The sequence below is a fragment of the Thalassophryne amazonica genome, chromosome 23 (genome assembly GCF_902500255.1).
Source record: "Thalassophryne amazonica chromosome 23, fThaAma1.1, whole genome shotgun sequence".
NCBI classification, from domain to species: Eukaryota; Metazoa; Chordata; class Actinopteri; order Batrachoidiformes; family Batrachoididae; genus Thalassophryne; species Thalassophryne amazonica.
Window position 1 is genome coordinate 30,148,318 of NC_047125.1, and position 18,562 is coordinate 30,166,879.

The 18,562-nt window shown below is 39.6% G+C and overlaps 1 protein-coding gene across 2 annotated transcripts; it reads right to left on the reverse strand.

The window, feature by feature from the left end:
* Positions 1–1,356: 1,356 nt before the first annotated feature.
* Positions 1,357–16,720, reverse strand: cited1 (Cbp/p300-interacting transactivator, with Glu/Asp-rich carboxy-terminal domain, 1). 2 transcript variants are annotated; one of them, XM_034164973.1, is made up of 3 exons: positions 16,714–16,720; positions 10,404–10,622; positions 1,357–3,691 (listed from the first exon to the last, which is right to left on the reverse strand). In XM_034164973.1, the coding sequence occupies exon 3, from the start codon at positions 3,668–3,670 to the stop codon at positions 3,098–3,100; it is 573 nt and encodes a 190-aa protein (XP_034020864.1). In that variant the 5' UTR covers positions 3,671–3,691; positions 10,404–10,622; positions 16,714–16,720; the 3' UTR covers positions 1,357–3,097. The 2 variants fall into 2 exon arrangements, with proteins under 2 accessions (XP_034020864.1, XP_034020863.1); XM_034164972.1 differs by lacking the exon at positions 16,714–16,720 and having other exon boundaries at positions 1,357–3,689; positions 10,403–10,622.
* Between the last annotated feature and the right edge of the window lie 1,842 nt (positions 16,721–18,562).

Below are 18,562 nucleotides of genomic sequence, written 5' to 3' on the forward strand. Positions count from 1 at the left end.
TGTTAATCATTTTTATTGCTCAATAAACAATGATGCTACTAGATCGTAGGCTTCGCAACATGAACATGCTGAAATGATGTGAGTCACAAGTAATACCTCAAGACGGCTACAACCACTAAGGTTATTTGGCTGAATTCCCAGGATATAGACAATTCCACAGGCAGTAAACAAAACAAGAATAATTCTGCTGACAGAAATCTATGAAGCTAACATGTTAGCAGTGAGTAGTAGCATCAGGGTTACCTTTTCATGAAATAAAAAGATTCAGCATTGATTTGGATGAACTCTAAGTGAGATTGTCAAAGCTAATTAGTTAATCCACCTTACGAGGCATCGCCAGTGCTAATGCTAGTGTCAGGTGAAAATAGATGTTTTTAGCTTGCCAAGAGGTGGATGACATTTGGATGAGCTTGACAACATTCCTGAAGCTAATGTGCAAGCCTCCAGGATAGCCACCAGAGTGGTGTTGCAACCTGAAAGTTTAAGCTGCTTTTATGGTTACTAGCTTGAGGACTTGTCTCAGCTGCTATATGTTAAGACAATTAGCATGACTGGACCTTGATAGGAACCTGTGCTTGAGCCTATAGTAGCCTTCAAAACTGGGTCAGAAAAGTTAGGGTTTCGTTCATTTAGTTGCAATTTCAACAACAGTATGGAAAAACATAAATCAACGTGTGTGTTTAAACTAAAAGCTGTGATTTGTTCAAACAGCTGCTTGGCACCAATGATGACAAAGCAGACAACATTCTTGTCAGGAACAAGGAAGTGTGCTGATAGGAGGATCTATTGGGGCTGGACAGCTTGTTCTGAGACAAAATGAGAGAAAAACAGCAAAAAATTATGGTCTAATTAACTGTGTTAGCATAGAAACTCTGCTAGCTGCTAGTCTCCAGCGCTATGCAGGTTCTTCAATTCCACTGAATGACGCTAATACAGGATTACTGACATCAGCTCGCTTGACTTACTTACTACTTGAGGTATTGTTTGTTCCAGCCTGCTTATCTCTGCATTTTGGCAGCAAAATGGTGGCAAAAACTGCAATAAGCACCATCCATGCTATACAGACCGCGTATTAATTGTAGCCTTCCCATAAATAATGCAATTTTTATTTATTTTGTCATTAATTAAGCATTGGTTATTAATCATAACCCTGTGAGCCTAATTCACCGATTTGTGTTTTACTGTGTTTCAGGAACCAGAATGTTTTGAAACAAAATGTTTCAAAACAGCTGCTGACATCATGAGGTCGCATTTAGTCCCGTCTTGCACAGTAATTTGCAGTAGAGATAAATATTTTGGCATCAAGTTCTATCCATTCTATAAATCTGGGACCCCCCCAATTCTGTTGTACGTTTTGCCCCGCATTTACCCATGTAGCGAGCATCATGTTTCTCTCTGAGGTTGCTAGCTTGTTTACCAATGCTTGCATGAAGGCAGGCAGCTGGTCCTAATTTTCTGTTGTCCACCCAGTATGTCACAAAGGAATCTATAGGCCATTAGGCAAAACAAAAGTTGCTTTTTCAATTGATTTGGGTCATCAAAGTTCACCTTCTAATTACTTCATCATGATGTTTTAATTTGGCGAGTTACCAAGATGTTAGCGTTTGAGTTATTGTCTATATAATCTAGCTGGGATGGCCTACTCGAGCCACTCACCTACATAAATGTAGTCTGAGCCCTATGCCAATACCAGCGCAGCAATTTATCTTCAGTCCAATTGGCTACAATCTGAAAAGTCATACAAGTAAGTGAAATATTGCCCACGTAGTGCACGCACACATGCATGCACAGATATTTACCGTCAAGCTCAACACTGGCGAACTTTCAAATGCTAGTCTGTGTGGCTACTGAAGTGCAGGTCATTTTGATACTATTCAATGGGAAAACTGGAGGCGGCTATCCTTGTTAGCCATGTCAGATTCTGTCGCTGTGGTGTAGAAACCTTTTCAAATCTGACCAATAAGTGCTAGCTACTCTATATAACGGCTCACAAGCTTTGCTAATTAGCATGTAGCTTGCTTAAAATCAAGCTTCTTTGTGAAGAAACACTCTGCTAGTACATATGTTCATCAGGTTATGACAAGCGTAGCTACGTCACGAGTTAATTTAAGATCCCCTTCATGCCATTATGTGCGGATAAAACTGATGTTGCTACTCCAATGAGTGATGGCAACTTTGCACAGTTGGTCAGGAAACCAGTTATTAGCCATCTGTATATCTAATGGCTACACACTCGTGGTCTAGATTTTTTTTTTTTTTTAGAAGCAACACAGAACTTACTCCATTCAGGTCTCATGCCTCGAAAGATTCCAAAGACCTTCCTTGATCTAATTCATTATGTCGTAGACCTGATTATAGAAGCACTACAGAAGCTGCCCTTGTCCAAGAGTCCTGATGGATATCAGCCACTGTCTTAAATAACATGTTCTATGAATACAGCTGCTTGAACTAAAGTCAAAAAGAAAGAAAAACGAGTAGACAAGTTCTCACACAATCGCTTTCTTTGTGAAGCCAAAAGACAAGAAGTTTCTTTCCTGTGAGACGGAGCCTAATATTGTCTGTTAAGAAAGCAGGAAACTTGGTGTTTGTCGAGCTTAAAGCAAGTATATGAGCACTCCGTGTTCATTTTCTGAGGGATCAAATCCAACAGGTGTCCATCATTTTGTTTCCAAGAGGTCACACCAGGTGAGGAAATAAAATAAAAAAAGTCTCTAGAGCCCAGCAGCAGGAATTCCTTTTTTTCTGCTCGGCTTCAGTTTTTCTTCTTCAAAAGGAAAAGCAAAAATCCTCAAGGGACAAGGGCAAAAATTAGAAGTTTTCATGCCGATATCAAACAAAGAAACCACGCTCCGTTTATGCCTGAGTAACTCCAAAGGTTTACTTCAAGAAACAGGTCACAGTCAACTTTCTTTGATTCAACTCGATCCAAAGATCGTTGATATAGAGGCAAAGTAAGAAAGAAAAAAAAAAATGCCTCTGACACATCTTCATCCTCATTTAATCAACCAAGAAACGGAGCACAAAAAAAAGAAAAAGAAAAAAGCAAACCAGGCGAGAAAGACTCCGCTGCTGCAACAGGAGGACTTTAGTTTTTCGGTCAGCACCCAGCGGGGACATCTGACACAAAGTCAAACTCGTTCTGACCCAGCCAGAGCTCAGGCAGCTCGTTGGCACGGTCCAAACCCAGTTCCACCACTAGCGACATGAGAACCTCCTCGTCCACCGGGTCAAAGTCAATTATTCCAGCTGTGCCTGAGCCTTGGTTCCCCATGCTGATACCCATCCCACCTCCACCAAAGCCTCCGGAAGGCCCCAGGAGTTGGTTTCCTGTGGCCAGCTGTGAGCCTCCGAAGCCTCTTTGGGTCCCGCTGGGTACTGGGTGTCCAACTGAAGCACCAGCGAGGTTCTGATAGTGTGAGTTGAGCTTCTGGAGCTGCATGCTGGCGATGAGATGTGGTCCCGTCTGGAGGCAGAAGGGCTGCGGTTTGGTTAATGGTGCCGATGATGATAGAGACGCCCCAGGCGAGGAGGCAGGACCAGATGATGGAGAGAAAGGCATGGTGGAGGTCTTGGAGGAAGGGTAGTGGAGCAAGGAGGTGAGAGGAGAAGAGGAAGAGGAGCGGTCCTTCATTGCAGCGTGGGCGTTGCCAGGGAAGAGCAGTGAGGTCATCACTGGGAAAACACAGAACCTGCAGGGACAGGAGGAGCCAGGAAGATGGAAAGAGATGTTATGTCACCAGAAGCTACATGAGGTGGTTCAGATAAGGTTGTTAACAAAAACAGAAGCCCACGGCCATGGGGGCGCCACCCCATGACGTTACTGGGGGCGGCCTCAAAGTTAGGCCACTGAAACAGCTGCACAATTCTCAAACTAGAATTTAACACAAACAGGTCATACCTCCTCCACTGGAGTACTTATCAGCTCCTAAATGATACAGCAAGGTTTTAATCCTGGCACCACAGGCCTTTGTGATGTCATAAAGCCAGTGGAGGAAAGAAATAGACAAAAGAATAAGATTGGGATCTGATCAGCTGTGGTATTAGCGAACTGTGTGCACTATCAAAATATTGGGGAAAAAATTTTGAAAAATTGAACATGTTCTGTTTTGTGGCTCGACCACCTTGGTCCAATTCACACTTAGCTTGGGGCAACCCAGGGAGGCTAGCACAGCTCAGTACGCATTTTTCACACCAAATAATGAAAGAGTTGTGTGTCGGAGTTCACCTGGAGTGAACACTAAGTTTACTGGGAGTTAACTTGCCCCAAGCTAAGTGCAGGCTGGGCCAAAGAGGATGGGCTTCCAACCAAGCTCCGTGGGGAGAGAACCTGACTTTTGTCAAGTGGTGTGACTTGACTGGGAGGACTTGGTGTTGAACGCAGTGGTTGGGGAAATCAGCAAAAGTGTGCAGAGTTTCATCTCAGCCTGGTGTGAAAAGTCGCCAAACTTGGCCCACACTTTTTGGTTTTGTATGCAGCACTACCACCAATGACGACGTTGAACTTGGGAGTCACGATTGTGCCCAACCACTTGTGCGCTTCAGTCAAGATGGTGCCACCATGCAACAGCCCTGCACTGTAATCTAACGGCATGTCCTGACCATGACGTGGTGCTTTAGCCCCGGACAACAAAGGCCAATATTGTTGACTTAAGAGAAGCTTTAGTCGTGTTCAGTCAATTGGTGAAGTCAGATCCATGTGGGAAACGCACCACAAGCCGAGCGACTGGCTGTGTTTGAGCCTGACTGATGTCTGCTTTTCCTCTTGACCTATTGAGCAGCAAATTAACCATGAAGAGGCCGCAGGGAAAAGGCCTGTGGGTACTAGAGGGGTTAGTGAGTGTTTATAGATCTGTGTGCCTGAATGGCGGCTTCAGCACAACAGATCCTTTGAGGATCTGAAGAGTGACTGAATCACATGGCTGGATAAGTGCATACGGGCCTGAGAATAGAGCAAATGTCTGAGGGGAGAAAAGACAATCAGTGTAAGTGTTGGGCAGCGCGTGACAGTCAGACACTCAGAAAATGGCACCATGTGCTTTTCCACTGCAAGAGTCTACTCCTGATTTGTTTCAGCACTTTAAAGGCGACTCCAGAGGGTGGACAGGCTGGTTATTGCCACCTCGGTACTTTAGGATTTTTTGGGTAGTTTGGACATCTCAAAAAGTCATTTCAATTTAACAAATCATGCATTTTTTTAAAAAAAAGTTGTAATCCCTATTTAAAAACTATTACGCCCCACAGCCGCGGTACTCGGAGACCAGTTCCTGCAGTGGGAAAAGGCCGACTGTTCCACAAAAGAGTCCCTGAGCTGGTTTATGTTACACACAGTTCAAACGGCATACAAACACGCGGCTCTCCTTTGAGTAAGTCAATCACGTAATAATCGTGCCGATCTTGTCTCAGCTCAGGCTTTTATTTAGCGAGAACATAATTGCTACAGGCAGGCGTGCAGCTGCACTCCACTGATGGAGTTAAAGTGCACGCAGACACCAAACAGCTGTGCAAGGCAGCACAGTGCGGACGTTCATTATTCATGGAGGGATTACTGTCAGGGCCGAGCTGCACATGGCGTCTCCTCTGCAGAGTCCGGGGCAAAATAAAACTCAGAGAGCTCTCAAACTTCACTTTCAGGAGCATATTACAGCATGTTTACAGACAGCCACAGTTCTCTTACAAGACCACTTTGATTTATCAAAATACAACTGCAGTTTAGCTCGCCCAATCCCAGCGGGCCTAAACACAATTTAACAGATTAGGAACTGGATTAGAGAACATATGGGGGTTATAAAGTTCTCCCATTCATAATCCGTCAGTTTATAAATCACATATTTTAGGGCTTGTACGACGGGAAAAAAAATAAACAGAATTATTGGACCAAATTAAAAGAATGTTTCAGTTAGTAGCACTCAAATTAATCAAGGCTGTCCAAATTCAGCTAAGTGGTGTAAATATTATTTGTTTAATCCAGGTGATGGGTGCAGAATACAGAAATTATTGCTCAAGTAGTAATAAAAGTATAAAACTTGGCATAAGTATTCTCACAGATACACTGTGAATTTCCAGGGGCGGAGCCATGGATGGATTCTCAAAGATTCCTTAGCAACAGTTTCTAGGAGACTTACTTACTCAAACAATGAGTTAATAAAGTACATATTTTCCATTAAAAAGGGTGGTGCTCGAGCAATAGAGCCACTGTCAATAAGACCTCGTACACTTTGTTTGAGGGTGTGACTTGTAGCAGTGCAAACCATAGGGTTGCCCTGTATGCAGACGATTTACTTCTATAAGCCACATATTTAACTAGTCCTTTAACATCTATTATGTCAGTACTCCAAAATTGTGGCTTTATTTCTGGCTTAACATACAAGAAAGTGAATGCTTGTCTATAAATGTAGCTGCACAGCATCTCAGACAAACTGATCTTCCTTTCCACCTGACTCATTCTGGTTTTAAGTACTTGGGGTGAATGTAACTGGTTCACATCAAGCTCTGCATCCTGCAAATTTTACTCCTTTATTGTTCAATATAAAGGTCAGCTTTTCAAAAATGGGCTAATTTACCAGTATCTCTTTTAGGCAGGAATAAAATTGTAAAAATTGCTGTTTGACCCAAGTTTTTTACCTTTTTTAGTGTATTCCTCTGTTCTGTTCTTACCCAAAACGCTTTTCAAATTGATCAAATGATTTCCTCATTTATATGGGGAGGTAAAACTCCCAGGGTTCATAAATCATTACGACAAAAATTTCAGCACAATGGAGGTCTGTCTTTACCTAATTTGATGTTTTATTACTGGGCAGCTAAAATCCAAAATTACATTAACTGGTTAAAAGATCCTCATACAATTTGGGGTCAATTAGAAGCTCAGTCGTGTTTGTGTACCCCCTCTCTGTGTCCCTGTCTCCATACACAGATAATCCTGTTGTACTTGCCTCTCTTAAAATATGGTATCAATTTTGACTTCACTTCAAATGTGTCTGCTTCTGCTCTTGGCCCATTATGTAATAATCACCTCTCCTCCCTCCTTCTTAGACACTGCATTTCATCTATGGGATAAGAAAGGCATTAAATGTTTCCATTTTTAAGGATAACACCTTGTTTATTTTTGCTGATATGTATGTCTTCCTTATATGGCCTGCCCTCATCTCTTATTTCTTTGTGCATGTAATATTTTTCTTGAGTTCCCCACTCAGCCCCTTAAACATCCTTAGGAGGACCTCTTTGAACTTACGCCCCATAAGAAAGCTCTTATATCATGGATATATAATCTTTTTTAGTTTACAATGGAGAACAGGAAAATAAACGCATTAAACAGAACACACCATTCGAACAGGAGGGGGCACTACCTGTATCACAGATTTACTGATCTGATGACAACTGAAAACATGATATACGTATGCAGTCCATTTGGACCATAATCTTGTATGTGTCTGCTCTACAATGTCCTACCATTGATCTCGACTTGGTGGATCACATTAGCTAGAACTTGATTAATCCCTTGAGACTCCCTCAGGGAAATTGAGGTTCCAGCAGCATTATATAGCAGCACAGAGGGGAAGAAACACAGAGTATCACAAGTAAAAATAAAAAACAATTTGCAAAATGTAAATACAAATATAAGTACTGCCCGCTGGCTACTACTGTTCCTCTCCTTCCCGTCCCGTCTTCCTGTTACTTCAACCACAGAACAGTTCAGCCAGTTCCTTGTAATTGTCTTTTTGCATACAAGAATCAAAATTTTAAAAGCAATACACATCCTCAACTCGAGACATGGCACCAGGTATCAAACCCGGGAGCACAATCCTGGGGTCTTTTGGTGTTTTGAAAAGAAATATACCCTCAAAAGACTGAAGAACTCCATCCCAAAATGTTTGCACAAGAGTGACTGGCATTCATGTGCCCACATTGTCTCCAGCAGTGATGCTGGAGACAATTTAACCTCATAAAAAATGGTTACTGCAAGACATTGTGGAGGACATATTGCTGGATATTTGGGTTTTTAATTGGACACAGTCAGTGAACTATTGGCTGACTTATGAACACATGTAATTTAAAGATGAAGGTCAAATATGAACATTTGTGCCACATTAAAGCTCTATTTACTTAGACTAGTTACGTCAACCAGACCTACATGGATACTTGTGTTGCAGACAAAATTCCTTTTATAGTTTTTAGTATAACATAAAAAACAATATTTGTTAATTAAAATAACAAGAGTTTGGGTGAAACTCCCACACAGACGATGTGCCCTTGGGCAAACACTGTGCACTGGTTGCAGCACTTGCTCTGCAAAAACTAATTTGAGGTATTCTTATGTCGTGCGTGTCCTCATAAAGTCATCTTTAGGAGACATTAAAAAAATAATAAAAATACCCACAGAAATTGAAGTTGAAGAGTGAAAAATGAGCATAAGAGCCTGTTTGTGTTGGACACGTGTTCATAGTAAAAATACAGCCTGCTGTTTGTGAGGCGAGGATGGACACAAGTCAAAAATGTCCCAAACACTGGCTCCAGCAGGCGGGAAGGATGCTGTGTGAACGTGGAGGGACAGAGCCAGTGGTTTTTTCCTGTTCACAGCTGACCCCACTCATTGTGTTCTTCCACCACGTTTATGAGGCTGTGAAACGAGTCCTGGCTCAGGTTCCCTGTAAATTATTTCATTAGCAGTCCGAGCTCCTGTGCTGGCCTCCAAAAACCCCGCATTTATTTTTAATTACCAGCAATAAAAGTCAGATCTGACTGGCGGATTAGTAGCTCTTAGACAACAACATCAACTCCAGAAATCGTATTAGTCTGAAGCATCCTGGGCCAAGCTGAGGCTAGAACGGCACTCATTTAAGTGTATTTCTCCACACAGACCCAAAAGATCATCTTATGGTCGTCACACGTGTATGAAATCAGACAGACAGTAAGAGAGAATTAGTGCAGAAATAAAGAATGGAAACTCTTACAGTGGAATACATAATCTGACAGCAGTGGTGTTAAAGGGGTCACATAAAGATTTTCAGCAAGACTAATATATGTCATCTATTTATACTGTATGCAGCTCCTTTCAAGAGCAAATGGGAAAAAGTATTTTGTTTTTTAAACAAAATGCACACTGAAAATATAATGTGACAATGAAAAAAGTCTGATCCATGAATGTTTCTGAGCCACATAAAAAAATCCACTAATTTTCAATAACACATTGTTGGACAACACTCAAATAAATTAGGTTGATCCTTAATTTAAGCAATAATTATGTAAACTTCTTAACTTTATTTAGATAAACTTAATTCACTTGAGTGTCACCAACAAGTATTTTCTTTAGGTGTTTCTTTTGAGTGTAGAAACTGAGGGCATGCATTCAAAAAAATAAATAAATTCATAAATGTAGTCCTGTCATTGTTGTCTGCTTGCCACGCCCCTTTTCAAAAGGGGAGGAGGAGAAGTGACTTTAATGGGCGAACACACCATTCATCACAGTCAATATGGGTGTGTCACACACAGATAAGCTACGTGGGCAGGTCTTACAGATCCAGAAAGGCCTTTGTGACATATGTCACAAAGTCTAAAACAAGCTATTCCATCAGTAAATTGTGTGTTTTTTTTTTTGTTTTTTTTTGGTGGACATTTAACATGAAATCCCAACAAAATTTAGCTGTAAAATTGAGATAACACCAGTTTAGCAAAATATGACCCCTTTAACTTTGCTGTATTAAAAAAAGCCATAACATCATTAATGTCAATAAAAAAGTACATAACTGTTCAACTTTGGTGGATGCGCTCTCAAAGTGACCCCCAGTTATTGCAGTCCATTATTAGAACATACACTGTATGTCTAAATGATTATGATATCATATCAACACACACACACACGCGCCACCAGAAGTTTCAATTATTCAATTAAAGTGTGAAAAGCAAATTAACTCTGTGTCAGACCATATGTTCTCCCAAACAGACACAGTCACTACTGGTTTTAATCGCCTCCAACCCTGAAAATGCTTGTGACAAGAACATTTTAAAAAGTGGACAAAAAAGCCTGTTTCTGTTTTGACATAAAATACTCAAATACCATTAGTTATGTTAAAATTACAGTTCATTGAATTCAAGCAAATAAAAGCCTGACATTTTAATGCAAAACCCTGTAATTTTAAACGTTTGCTTTTTTGAATAAATTGTTTCCATCATGCCACTAATTAAAAGAACAGTGTTGCATCTACTTTAACCAAGAAAAGGACACATTTTAAAATTCACTAAACCAAGTGAAGGTTTCTTAAAAAAAAAAAGACTCTTTCAGGCAGAAAGAGGAAAAAAAAATTGACATTCATGTAAAGTTCAAATTAAAAATCTTGTCAGTGGGCAAAAAGACATCAGAGTACATAAAGCAGAATTCTTGAAAAAAAATTAAATTAAATAAACCAACCTTTGAGAAAAAAGCCTGATGCAGCTTCACTTAGAACAGGAACAAAAAGTAAAAAACAATAACAACCTCCCAAATGAAAGAGAAGCAGCAAACTAATCCAGAGAATCCAGAAAAGTGATTGCTGTGGGAAATCAAAGCAGCAGAGAGGATTGTTATTTCTGCAGGATTCAGGATAGAAGTCAGCTGTTGTGGCACAGGAACAAACTGACTGACTGACTGACTGGAGGGCTGTGAGCTCTTCAATGAGCTGCTGAGTGAATAAAAAGTCCTCCTATGCGAAAACCAGGACCTGGAGTTCCACAGGATCAGGAGCCTGGAATCCTCATGGTGCTGGAAGGAAACAGAGGCAGTCAGACTCAATCAATCAATCAATCAATCAATCAATCAATCAATCAATCAATCAATCAATCAATCAATCAATCAATCAATCAATCAATCAACCAACCAACCAACCAACCAACCAACCAACCAACCCATCTTTGCATTTTTCAATTCATGCATTTGTTTTGCAAGGAACTGAAAAATCTAATTTGTAACAGTAGCCTAACCAACAGCCAAACAAATGTCAAGGTTATGCACAAAATAAAGTGTTAAAGCCTTAAATGACACACATTTGAGCAAATAACTTTACAAAGATAACATCTTGCAATAAAAAAAGATAAAAAAGATAAAAGGGTTTTCACTAGTTTTCATGAAAACATGGTAATTAGAATACCAGTAATCCCGCTTAAAAAACAACTACAATACAACATGACCGACTTATATTTTTTAGTATTTTATTTATTTTGCCCATTATGCCATTACTGCACTCAGTTTTAAATCTCAGAGCAACAGACAGGAAAAACTTACAGGAAAAGTCAAATTATATGCTTCTAAAATCAACCTGAGTCCAAATATTTTAGGATGGATTCTGAATATTTTAATGCAGCCATTCCTGGTGTTATGGATATAACAATACATATTTGCTTTCTTCTAAATTATTTTCTCTCTCTTTTCTTTTTTCTTTTTTTTTTTGTACATGTGCTAATATATGCACAGTTTTATTGGTTATACCTGTTTCGAATTTTAAAATCCTCAGAAATGTTCATAAGTTACCTGGCCAACAGTGGCTGGAATAGCTAGATACCTAATAAGCTAGCTAATTAGCAATAATTAGCTTAAAAAAGTTGGCTGTTCCCAAGCATTTTAACATGAATGAGGTTTTTAAAAAACTATGTGGAGCATTTGTTTTGATATTTTAATGAGTAAGCACAAAACATCTGCATTTAGTAAACTGCAGGGAGAATGATTATGAAATGTATATTTTTAAATGGTGAAAACATGGGTATTGGTCATTTGTTACCCATATAGCTAACAGTGGATATGCTAGCTAGCTACCTGATAAACAATAAGACACTTTATTAGTAATATCTTACTGGGAGCAGTTGTGAAAGATGCTAACATGAATGTTGTATGATAGCACCTGTGTTTAATGTACTGCAATTTAAACACATGCAGGTGTGAAATGATGTCATTTGCATTTTCATACATTAAAAACACGAGGTATGGTAATTTGTTCTCCATGTGGCTAACCGCAGCTATATAACAATTATTAGCTAACAGTAGCTGGTACTGCTACTCAGCTTTTCCCAACATTTTACCACTTGTAAAACAGTATATTTTCTTTCTTTTAAATTAATTTTATTTGCTAAAATATGCAGTTTTGTTGGTTAAACCTGTTTTGAAAGTTCAAAATCCTCAGAAATGTTCATATCTATCTTTGTTAGTTGGTTATGTACCACAGGCCTTTAAGGTGGCAGTAATTAAACCATTACTTAAAAAGCCATCACTTGACCCAGCTATCTTAGCTAATTATAGGCCAATCTCCAACCTTCCTTTTCTCTCAAAGATTCTTGAGAGGGTAGTTGTAAAACAGCTAACTGATCACCTGCAGAGGAATGGTCTATTTGAAGAGTTTCAGTCAGGTTTTAGAATTCATCATAGTACAGAAACAGCATTAGTGAAGGTTACAAATGATCTTCTTATGGCTTCGGACAGTGGACTTATCTCTGTGCTTGTTCTGTTGGACCTCAGTGCTGCTTTTGATACTGTTGACCATAAAATTTTATTACAGAGATTAGAGCATGTCATAGGTATTAAAGGCACTGCGCTGCGGTGGTTTGAATCATATTTGTCTAATAGATTACAGTTTGTTCATGTAAATGGGGAATCTTCTTCACAGACTAAAGTTAATTATGGAGTTCCACAAGGTTCTGTGCTAGGACCAATTTTATTCACTTTATACATGCTTCCCTTAGGCAGTATTATTAGACGGTATTGCTTAAATTTTCATTGTTACGCAGATGATACCCAGCTTTATCTATCCATGAAGCCAGAGGATACACACCAATTAGCTAAACTGCAGGATTGTCTTACAGACATAAAGACATGGATGACCTCTAATTTCCTGCTTTTAAACTCAGATAAAACTGAAGTTATTGTACTTGGCCCCACAAATCTTAGAAGCATGGTGTCTAACCAGATCGTTACTCTGGATGGCATTTCCCTGATCTCTAGTAATACTGTGAGAAATCTTGGAGTCATTTTTGATCAGGATATGTCATTCAAAGCGCATATTAAACAAATATGTAGGACTGCCTTTTTGCATTTACGCAATATCTCTAAAATCAGAAAGGTCTTGTCTCAGAGTGATGCTGAAAAACTAATTCATGCATTTATTTCCTCTAGGCTGGACTATTGTAATTCATTATTATCAGGTTGTCCTAAAAGTTCCCTAAAAAGCCTTCAGTTGGTTCAGAATGCTGCAGCTAGAGTACTGACGGGGACTAGCAGGAGAGAGCATATCTCACCCGTGTTGGCCTCTCTTCATTGGCTTCCTGTTAATTCTAGAATAGAATTTAAAATTCTTCTTCTTACTTATAAGGTTTTGAATAATCAGGTCCCATCTTATCTTAGGGACCTCGTAGTACCATATTACCCCATTAGAGTGCTTCGCTCTCAGACTGCGGGCTTACTTGTAGTTCCTAGGGTTTGTAAGAGTAGAATGGGAGGCAGAGCCTTCAGCTTTCAGGCTCCTCTCCTGTGGAACCAGCTCCCAATTCAGATCAGGGAGACAGATACCCTCTCTACTTTTAAGATTAGGCTTAAAACTTTCCTTTTCGCTAAGGCTTATAGTTAGGGCTGGATCGGGTGACCCTGGACCATCCCTTGGTTATGCTGCTTTAGACGTAGATTGTGGGGGGGTTCCCATGATGCACTGTTTCTTTCTCTTTTTGCTCCGTATGCATCACTCTGCATTTAATCATTAGTGATCGATCTCTGCCCCCCTTCACGGCATGTCTTTTTCCTGGTTTTTTCCCTCAGCCCCAACCAGTCTCAGCAGAAGACTGCCCCTCCCTGAGCCTGGTTCTGCTGGAGGTTTCTTCCTGTTAAAAGGGAGTTTTTCCTTCCCACTGTGGCCAAGTGCTTGCTCATAGGGGGTCGTTTTGACCGTTGGGGCTTTTCATAATTATTGTATGGCCTTGCCTTACAATATGGAGCGCCTTGGGGCAACTGTTTGTTGTGATTTGGCGCTATATAAGAAAAAAGTTGATTGATTGATATGTTACGTGGCTAACAGTGGCTGGAATAGCTAGCTAGATACCTAATAAGACAGCTATTTAGCGATAATTAGCTTACAAAAGTTGGCTGTTCCCAAGCTTTTTAACATGAATATAGTTTGAAAAAAACAGTGTGGAACATTTGTTTTGGTATTTTAAAGAGTAAGGGAGAATGATTATGTAATTTATATTTTTAAATGGTGAAAACATGATTATTGGTAATTTATTACCCATATGGTTAACAGTGGATATGCTAGGTCGGTAGATCCCTAATAAACAGTAAGATACTTTATTAGAAATAATTATCTTACTGGGAGCTGTTGTGAACATGAATGTTGTAGTTCATAAGGCATTTGCACAGATTTTTCAGGCATAAACACAAGTTTTCATGATAGCTTCTGTGTTTTACTGCAATTGAAACACATGCAGGTTTGAAATTATCATCTGAATTTTCATACAGTGAAAACATGAGTTATGGTCATTTTTTTCTCCATATGGCTAAATGTAGCTACCCATCATTTTAACACATAAACACTGTGACATCATATATCACCTATAATGTCTTTACCATTTATGTATAATTTACAATGGTCACATGGGTTTGTTGACTAGCGTAATTGGCAAAAATCTGTAGTGTGACAACAGTTTTTACAGGCTTTGCAGGGTTGCATAATAATGCCAGTCAGTTGTTGCATTATTAACTGCACCAGTTATTCAAGGATACATTTCCTGAGGATTCCTGATGGGGAACCAAAAAGATCTGCAGGATTACTGCAATTCAACCCCAGAACTGGGTGCCGGTGCCTCATGCTAATGTTTGTGGCATCCATTTCCTGTTGGGTAAGTTGCAAGTACATTTAAGTAATTTCTTTGTCTTATATTATTTTACTGCCCAGAAATGTCAAAGAAATAATTTTATTTTTTGCACGTCAATTCAATAACGTTTCCACTCAGCAGTAATTTATTTACACCATATAGTTACATCCATTGTTGGAAAATGTATGTGATCTGTTCAAGGGGATGATTAGTTCATCTGTCTGTTTAGACATTAATTAATTACATTTCTGTCCAACTTCAAAATTATACAAATCTATCAAAAGCTCAAAAGCTTCCTCTTCTCTTTTGTGCTATCTGTTTACACACATTCTCGCCAACCACGTCAATGTGCATGCTAGGATGTGACGTCAGTGTTTGTAACCAAGAAGTATCCCTCACAGAAGTGTCAATGTTTAAAATGCGCTAATGCTTGGCGATTTCAACTAAGGTCATTCTGACTTGCTGATTGTTGTGTATACTCTTTTTTAAATTTAAGATTTGGCATATCTTTACAGAGACCACATCCAAGAACAGAGCAGACTGCAAGTATGTAATAAATAAATAAATAAATGTTAATTAAAATACTCAATTAAATTATATTGAAAATAAAATTAATACTTTTCCTTGAATTGTAGAATTTACTGATTTTGAAGATTACTGCCTAATCCTGCTCCTTATCCATAAAATTCCAGGAACCAGAGTTTGGGAGCTGCCACTGAGGAAGACAGATGTTGCTAATTCTGAAGGAAACACCATCAGGAAGAAAATGACCATCTCAGACCACTCTGTCTTTGTGTCACTCAGCCAGAGAGAGTGAAACACCAGTCTGACTTTTCTGTGCGTAATTTGCATAATTACATATTCTCACATGTAAAGCTGTCTTCATTAGAGACACGGAGGAAAAATAATTACACACACACACACACACACACATTTATTAAATAATTTCACATTTTCATTTTCAATTCATTATTTATTTCTCAATATTTTTTTGTTGTGTGCAATTTGAATACCCCATATGAAAATGTCATATTTGATGGTTTGCTTAATTATTTAGGTGATTTAGGTGAACAGTAAGTCATTTATGCATACTAATATCTATTACAAAAATATACTAAGTATCATTCAAACATCTGCATATTTGTGGATGGCATTGTTTGTGGTCTTTCAGCACATTTGGTTTAAAAGTTTTATGTAGAGATGTGGTTCAGTGTTTGAAGTGATTGCAAGTAATTCTTGAGAAAAACGGGTGACAATCTAAACGGCATAAGCTAGACAAGCACTCAGAGTGCATAGTACCGCTGCAAAGGAGTGATCTCACATCCAAAAACCGAAATAAAACAAATTATTAATTTTGAGGAATTCCTGAATCCACCCTAGAATCCAGACTCTGATGGTAAACCATTTCCAAAAATTCTCCATAGAGCCCCCTGGATTTATTGTTCTCATAGTCAAAATTAATGATTTATTGACCTTTTAAACAGTACAAAATCAGATCAGTAACATTTTCCGACCTTGTTTTGGGTGTGCTCCCCTGCAGCAAATATCATGTGGCAAAGCTGGTCACAGGAAAGTTATCTGAATTTTAATTTGTTTGTTTTTTTTAGCAAAATTTGTCATATGTCCCCCAAACTCTATACCAGATTGTCTGAAACCCAAGTTAGTCTCTCTTCTGGGTTGGTTTTGCTCATTTTATTCATAAAGGACAAACAGAAGCTGTTTGGGAAAAAGAAAACTCAGCAGCGGTTCATTAAAAATAAGAGAGAAAGCTATCCCTCCCCCACCTCTTTGTGAAAAAAAAAATGAAGCGGCTTCCACATTCACCATTCATCAATAGATGCTAGAAGAGGACATCATTACGTGCCAACAACACGCGCCCACGCGGTCAAGTGCCACGCGCTCAGCCTCTCTTCCGTTAAGCAGATAAAAGGTGGCATCTGTCTTTATTGTGTGAGTAAATCCCCTCCGCCATTGACCGCTGACACTTCACATGTTGATGATGAGTACGGCGATGTATAGACAGAGGCCCTGCCAGCCTATCTGCTCCCACTCAGGGGAGACGTTATGCAAATCCAACAAACCGTTTGTGATTTCCATCTTAGAAAACAAATAATGAAAGCGCGCCAGTCAAACTGACAGCAGGGATATGGATTAAACTTCTGCTCCAACAGTCAGCATCAAGGAGGGGGAGGATATGTTCTTGTTTATTCCTTCCACAAATTTTGATTATCAGGCGACTATTTGGGAACTAAAATACAAACAATCATAGTTTACTGTTTTCTTTACCTTTGCACAAGTTCTTACTGGGGAAAAAAAAAAGGAAATTAGAAACCACATTTTGACCAGTTTTTAGAAACACAAGGTGCTCGTAACATTGACATGGAACCTGAGAGGAACGTAATTTCTTTCTCATGTATCTTGTGGGTCACATGTTGTTAATAACCTGTCTGATTCATAACAGCATGAGGGCGAAATAAACTCAACATTAAAGTTATGAGTAAATGAGAAAAAATTGCGTATGAAATCAAGTCATCATGACAATGAAGCTCATTAGCACCTCCTACAGGATCATCTTCTGTGGCAGTTCATCCTGTCTTTCGTGATGTCATCAGACATGGTGCGTTTTTCAGTTTCTCTTATGGAAAATGTCCGTGACCATAATGGAGACGTGTGATTCACCATCAGTGTGATGTCATGTGTCAAAACTGATGAAACGGAGCAAAAATGAAATATCATTCATTTTCTTGAGCCCACATTCACCAGCAAATAAGATTTCGTGCATCACGATCACAACCCCATCTTGGCTTTGTTTGTCATAAAAACACAATCCAGGAATTCCAGCGTTGCCCTGAATCCTCTCGGGGCCTTGGTGCGTCTCGAGTTCAGGCGATGTAAACATCTCGTGTTTACAGCTCGCTCGCTCTGCCCCCTCCCACTTTATGAGATTGAATTTCAATCTTCTCTCCTTATTCCAAACTCGTAAATGGTGTAATGAGCTTCATTTGCTTCGGCTACATTCGGCTCAAACCGCCAACGTGACCGCAGCAGCGTGCATAAAGATCACAGGGAATCTCAGCGCACTGCTGCTCCGCACATGCCGGCTGTATTTGGTGTGAATTTCCAGGCCATTAATTTGGGGAACATCACTTCTAACGGAAACGGCCCCAACATTTGTGGTTCCTCTTTCAAACCCTGTCCATTAAACCTTCTGTTAGGCAGCACAGACGACGTAAATCACGGCTTAAAACGGCACACGCTGCCGGCATCCGAAGAAACCTGTTCGCTGCACATCAAATCAGGCCAAGAGATTTTTTTCCCTAAAACTCTCAAACAGTCCGACACATTCTTCCTCTGCTAAAACATCTACACGTCATTTCTTGAGAGGATTTATGAAACCCTGTTTCCAAACACACTCTCCGTCCACACCGCTGGCACTGATCCCCCCCCAAAAAATTCCTAAACAAGCCAGCGTTTGAGGTTTTCTGGCCTGACTTTAGATGAGCTACGTTGCCTGTTTCAGACAAACGTGGATCATCGGGATTGTGTCACAGGCACATTTTATTCTGGATACTTTGTGCTTGAGCTTTAAAAAATGTAACACTTAGCTCACTGGAGAAGTTTGGAGTCACCGTTTCCTTTTTTCTTTTCTTGCATGTGCAGAAGTTAAAACAAACTTTCACTGAACATGAAACCTCTTCCTGTTTTCTAAATGCATTTATTAAAACAGTTTCGGAATTCCACCACT

What these genes read in the sequence shown, in the direction of transcription:
- cited1 (XM_034164973.1), bottom strand. Translation starts at nt 3,670, where the DNA reads ATGACCTCACTGCTCTTCCCTGGCAACGCCCACGCTGCAATGAAGGAC.